The sequence below is a fragment of the Pygoscelis adeliae genome, unplaced genomic scaffold (assembly GCF_000699105.1).
Source record: "Pygoscelis adeliae isolate BGI_AS28 unplaced genomic scaffold, ASM69910v1 Scaffold145, whole genome shotgun sequence".
In the NCBI taxonomy this organism is placed as follows: domain Eukaryota; kingdom Metazoa; phylum Chordata; class Aves; order Sphenisciformes; family Spheniscidae; genus Pygoscelis; species Pygoscelis adeliae.
This window is the reverse complement of record NW_008824866.1, coordinates 4,015,017-4,021,687: the sequence shown is the minus strand read 5'-3', so window position 1 is coordinate 4,021,687 and position 6,671 is coordinate 4,015,017. Positions and strand designations below refer to the sequence as shown.

The 6,671-nt window shown below is 41.2% G+C and overlaps 1 protein-coding gene across 1 annotated transcript in view; it reads right to left on the bottom strand.

The window, feature by feature from the left end:
• TMEM64 (transmembrane protein 64) overlaps positions 1 to 6,671 on the bottom strand; it is a gene marked incomplete at its 5' end in the record, with an annotated part of 12,229 nt that overhangs the window by 5,282 nt on the left and 276 nt on the right. The window contains 3 exon segments of the mRNA XM_009324456.1: positions 735 to 890; positions 6,557 to 6,668; positions 6,670 to 6,671. The exon segment at positions 6,670 to 6,671 is cut by the window's right edge and continues 276 nt beyond it. Of these exon segments, the coding sequence (XP_009322731.1) occupies positions 735 to 890; positions 6,557 to 6,668; positions 6,670 to 6,671 (270 nt within the window).

The following is a 6,671-nucleotide window of genomic DNA, read 5'->3' as shown; positions in this document are numbered from 1 at the left end:
TTACCACAGAGGGCAAGAGAACTTGACAAAACCGTGGCAGAAACAGAACAAGAGAACACTGAGTAAGTTCTGCTTTGTGTCATGTGAGAATTAAACTTTTCTAACAGAAGAAAACAAAATCAAAAGAAAACAGTACACTGAAAATCCATTTCTCTGGGTATCTAGCAGTCAGTAAGCCTGTGAAAAAGAAATGTCAGCTCAGTTTTACACAATCTACTGAAAATACTAGTTATAAATTAAACACTTTTTAAAACCTGCTACTTTTCAATACCACATGCCATACTTGCTTGGCTTTCAGTTTGTAAGAGGTCGGCTGCCTCAGACTAGGGAGCTGTTATGCCAACGGAGAGCAGCTCTTAACCCCTGAGACACCCCAAACCTCCTGCAGCCCACCCCTTTTACAGTCGAGGCTGTACAACCTGAAAGACAAATCAGCAATACTGAATCTCTCTGTGTGTCACACACATCCCTACGGGCATGCAGTTTCCAGAGCAAAGATTCAATGGCTTTGAATCAGTCAATCCAAAGCTACAGGAAGGAAACTTGTCTACTGTCTTCAGAAGAAAAATTCTGTCTTGAATCCCACTGGTACATTAGATGAGCAAGAAATTAGGGGGATACAAACTCAAACAGAAGACAATGACTGTTTCCAAGAGTAGTTGCTTACCCAAGCAGTCATAAAGAGACTGACATTACTGTTACCAAGGTCTATGAAAGCAATCATTTTAACTTACCTGTAAACTGAATATAAAATAGCCACTAACACTTTGTTCTGCAATCACATCCTCCATGGTGCGCAAGGTAGTGCCCAAGTATGAGTTCAGGAGCTGAGTAGGAAGCAGCCCAACTGAAGAAGCCATCAGGTAGTTGGGTAGTGACAAATCTGTAATCTGAGTAAAAGACGGTGTAAGAAATCGAGCACAGCTCCAACACAATCTACGTCCACAAACAACTAGACTGCCGCTCCCACAACCATCCCTGCAAAATAATGAAAGAATTTCTTACATGCCTTCACTGAAACTTTCCACTGTGCATGAATCTAAGATAATACAATAAAACAGCATGTGGCTAGTTTTCATCTGGCCTTTTAAAGTTACTAGGTTTTATTTCATCTTACATTACGCAACACCTCTGTGCAAAAGTCATTAACTAAGGATGCAATTACACTGTTCATTGAAGATGTTTCTTTCTTCATGGTGAACGGAGCCCTACAATTTATAAGAATTTGCTTGCGGGAAGAAATTACTTTATCAAATGTGAAGGGCTAAAGCAAAAATGTCTTTGCTTTGCCTTTTACATGTATGGCAACTAATAAAAGAGGTAATCTATTAGACATTTTAAAATGTCACCATATTAAATATGATCTAGGTAAACAGAATGGCAGATACAATTTGTCTCTGCAAAGGAAGTTATCTACTCATTAAGATATATATCTATCAGTGATCTCTAGCAGCAGTATCTATCTCTATCTAGTGACATACATGGGTAACATTAAGATTCTCTACCAAAGATATTTTATATCGCACTTTAATTAGTGAATAAAACAGTACACACAGCTATAGCTTCTGTTAGTTTCTCTGGAAAAAACACTAATAATACTTCAAGCTATTTTCCTCTCCTTGCTGTGAAATTTCTGTTCTGAGTCAATATGTGGACAGTTTACATGGGAACAAAGTACACAGCACCAGCTAAATTAGTATCAGCAGCCATGGGGAAATATTAAATGCAAGAGCCAAGAGGTCAAAAGATATTTACGCAAGAAAAATGAAAACAGGAGGAAACTATGGGTTAAAAATTAGTATGAAAAGGGCAATTTTGAAACAAGCAGTCTAAGGAATTTTCCAGACAATTCAGTTGATCACATAGTAATAAAACAAGTTCTAATTAAGAACAGCCCCTAACACTGGGAGCCTACATGGAAATTATTGACCTTGACAGTTTTGTACAATGTCGAAGACAAGAGAATAGCAGCAAAGTTACTCATTTCATCGTGCTATTCTTAAAATAAACTTTGGTTACTATGAAAGTCACAGTGCTGAATTCTCAGAGCTCCTAGCACCATCAGTGGAAAGTTTTTGGGAGGAAGGAAGGGCAATGGAGGAGGAGAATGCAATGAAGCATAAAGATTGAGAATAATTCACTGGAACAAGATCCAATAAGCCAATTCCAAACTTCACACTGCAAATTACACTTCCCACAGACTGAAATATATACGAGCAACACAAATAATACATTTCCCTCTCTATACAAGATTAATTTAGATTTGTAATGAAAAAGCACTAAGCAATTATGTCAGAACTTTGTATTTGACTGATGCTTTGAAAAATACTTTTTTTTTTTTTTATTTTAAACATTATAGTAATCTGGGCCATGTAATAAGAATGCACAACCAAAACTTCCCATATTGCCAAGGGAATGAAGGAACTGCTATTAAAAGTCTCTGAAATACTAACGCTGAGGCAAGATTTGCTAAGTAGGACACTGTCATTAAATCTAATGGAGCTGGGAAACTTCCCAAAGATTGTTTTAACACTCCCGGGCACCTCTTTAATTTCTGTATATGTATTAAGGACACCTCGGTTGCAGAGCAACACGCCTGCACGTCTGGATCTGTCCTGAAGCAACTGGACCTCCTGGGCCATGAGAGAGACTGTTTCCAAACGCAGGAGAGGCTGCCAACAGACACGCTGGACGGACTTGTGGTTCCCACTAAAATGAAAGTCAAGGAGAGGGGGAAAAAAAATTGGCAGGTGCCCTTTTAAGTCCTGGTTTGTAGGGTATAGACCTAGAGTGGTATCCCCTCCCCCAGAAGGCATAGGAAGTGGATGGCATCCCTACTTAAGAAACCTGAGAAATTTTCAATAAAACTTACAGCTTTCCATGTCTTTCCTTCTATGAAGCTTTACCTGTTCTAGAAACCTGCCAGACTGGGGTCTGCATGGCTAAGCTGCCAGAGGCTACCAGGACTCTGTTTCTAAGGAAAGCTCAAGCCAGCAAAAATTAACAGTGAAATCCCAAGGCAAGCATGGATGCAATTGTTATAGGCCATACTGATGTATTAAAATAAAATTAAGAACTACCTAACCGCTCTGGTAACAAAAGCGTTAGCCAGAAATTCTCCCAGTAAGCCTTGGACAGGCTTTGTCCAGTAAAACTTTTGTGTATTCTTTGGAGCTGGCACCTTTGGTTCAGTCCTGTCAAAGAATAAATGCTTGTGTCAGGACTTTGTTGGGGGCTTACATGCCTTTGGGGATTGCAGCAGATTTCTCTCCCCTCAACTTAGGAAATCCCATGTTTCAGATCAGGTAGGTTTAGCAACTGAGAGCAAAGGACAATTCTGACGCTCTGCTCTTTCTCAAAAAAAACCCCCAACAACCCACACAACAGGTAGAGAATTAAAAAAAAAAAAAAAATAGCTAGCAACTTTCTAACAAGCAGAGTAAGTAGCCTGCATGTTCCTGCAAAGCAGGTACCATTTCTTGAACTCTGATTTCACTGTGTGCATTTCTCAAACCAGATGCACACTTGGACATGTTATTTCTTCCATACATTACTCCTCTCAGAGGAGAAAGAAGAAATATGAATTCTGATCTAAGCTACACCTGGCACTACAAATAATCAGTTTGCACAAATCTAGCTCCAGGGACCCAGTAGTGGGAAGGAGGCGACACCCTGCATACCAGGCCTCCTTACAGACCTGCCTCCAAAACACTCAAGAGTTGCCAAGGCGAGGGAGCTGTGCATGGGCAAACACTTCAGTAAGAGCTATCAGGCCACCCCAGCGGCCCAGGCCACCCTGGCGTCACAGGAGCGACAATTAAGCAAAACCCACTCAAAGAGAAATACAAACATGCTTTCAGTTAAGAAGTTTTTAGGTCTTCCAGAAAGGCAAGTAAATGCATTACCCCAGTGCTCCTACTATCAGTGCTTTCCCAAAGAGCAGCAGAATGACCTTAAGCAAGACGCTCATGTCTGGCTGGTGAGAAACTAAGAAATTCGTGTTAATTTTCTTCTTGTGCTGTTTCAGGTACCTTGATCCCATCACTAATCAAATGCTCGGAAGCTCTTCCTTCTGCATGTTCCCCTGCAATTCAGCCTCCCCAAAACCCTCAGCAGATGGTACACGCCACTGAACTTGTAGAAACCCATTAATCCCAGCCCTGCAGATGACCCCTCTCACATGAAGGTTATGCCTTGTCCTGGACCTCATGTGTCACTTCCTCCCTTCGCTCTCATTTAAGTACTACCTCCAGTTTACTTATGAATATGCACGTAGAAAACACACATAGACCAGACTGCTGGAAAATTAAAGATGTCTACGTTTTCTTCAGTTAACTGTTCTTTCCTCTACTATTAAGAACAATCCTTTTCAAATTCATTGCTGAAGTTGCTAGCACAGGGAATGGATAGATGGTTAGGGCACCCCAAATCCCCTTGCATTTTAAATGTAAGTAGAGCGTTAAGTTTCCAAATAAGTCAGATTTCAAAGAAATGACAGCTCGGTCTGTGTAGGTAGAATTTTGTATTCTATACGTAGCTTAAACTTGACTCACAGTGAGAAACTACCTTGAATTCCCACATTTGCATGCAACATGTTTATTTTTCAGTAATCTAGTAGTTCATATTAAATGTTCTCCGTTGAAAATGGAACACACCGTGCTTTATTTGACTATGCTGCAAAGTAATAAATCCAGAGTAATAAATGCAACCCAAACTAATTTTAGCAGGCAACATCCAAGTTATTTGGCATACTCAAGAATCAGGTTTCATCTCATTTCCTATCTGTTATTTTAACACTGAAACCTTCCACTTGGAAAGAAAATTATTTAGCTTGCAGTACTTAGAGAATACAAAACACTGATTTACAGCATCATTTTAATATTGCACTGGCCTGAATACTCTGCTGAATCGTGTTTCCAACAGAACAGTTATGCCAGGAAGGAAATAATTTTAACTTGGTAATTCTCTGGTCAGTTCTTCAGATCCAATACTGCTCTACAACATCTGCTGACTACTTCAGATGACACCCAGAAGCTGTGAACAACCGAAGCACAACAGCTCTCCCCACTTTAGGAGGGTCACACTACAGCAGAAGCTTCAGCTGCTACACCGGGACCTTGGGCTCCGGGGGGACTCTGCTCCCGGCGGCACGGGTCTAAGCTTCCTTAGTCCTGCAGTAATACAGGTAAATAAATAAAACAGCTGAGGTCCTTCTCATTCATAACAAGAAATGGTTAAAGATCTGCTTAAAAAGAAATTATAAGTTGCTACAGCTTTTATGGGCAGAGATTGCAGCTCTGGAGACAAATGCCCCAGCACACACAGTTTTATACACAGCAATTTTAAATATTTGATGTGGGTGTTAACCCCTAAAAATTGTGTGGATTATTTTTTTCTTAAATAACAAATTTGGTATTCAGTGACCTACTCATTTCAACCAGATGACTCTGTCAAAATTAAGCAAGCGCTTCAGAAGGGTACAGGATCAGGACTGCTGACGGGGGACAGAAAGCATGCTATAAGAAAGCGGCAGACCAAAACACTTGTTTACAGGGTCTCTTATGTTAATGAACATAGGAGTTACTGTTAAACGTTTAAAATATTTCACAGTCTGGTTTGCTTTGTTTGATTTCACCGAGTTAGCAGACACAACTGAGGCATAACACACAGCCAAAAACAGATCCTTCAAGACAAAGCACTCAGGAAGAGCTGAGGGTCTGAAATTGTCATCATCAGCATGATGGTACTCAAAAGCAGTACCCTCTATGTTCTTCTTTACTTTCTCCTTTAAGATGATCAAAGAGAACAGCAAGATCATAAGTTTTAAATAACCGTTCTTAAAGACTGTACCAATCTTCATCTAAAAATAGAAAGAAAAGCAAGTCCAACCCTTTTCCAACTCAAGTTTAAATTAACTTTCAGTACCCCTCCGGTGTACTAAGTCCCTTTTTAGCTCTGAGCCTACATCTTAATGCTCTGACCAAAATGCACAACCTCTCTTGTGTGCGTGGATTTAACACTCTTCATGGATTTGCTAGATGCATGCTACAAACATCAACCAAAGTGAGCAAGAATTTTAATCTGTCCACTTCCTTCTTTCCAATATGGTTATTTATACTAAGTAGTTGAGGGAGATCTGGCAAGACTGCTTAAAAATACAACTTTTCTTCCCACTCAGATCACTTTAAAAACACAAGCACTTTAAAACTGTTGAGTTCTCTGCAGATTTTGCTACGCAGCTCCTTGGTGCTTCTTTCTAACACCAGAACATAGTCTCAAAAGCCAGAGAGCAACTCTAATGCAATGCCACTGAACAAGGCACCTTGAAAACCTGCCTGCCATCCCTCCACAAGCACGAAGAGCCACTAGCAAGAGCAGGCAGGGGGGTGGCTTTTTACTGTTGTTAAAAGAGAAAGAAACTAAGGTTTCTTCCCAGGAAAGGAGGCAACCTCCACCAGTGACACCAGCCGCTGTGCTGCAAGCCATCCTTCCAGCCAGAGCTTCTTCCTTGGCCGCAGCCACTGGGCTGCAGGGCACGGCCCGGGCCAGGACTCACCGCGAAGATGGCGTTCTGCAGCCCGAAGGGGATCGGCGTCAGCCGTGCCAGAGCCACCACCTTGAGGCCGCTGCCACCCTCCACGACGCGGACAACGGCGCTGAGCGTCTCACTG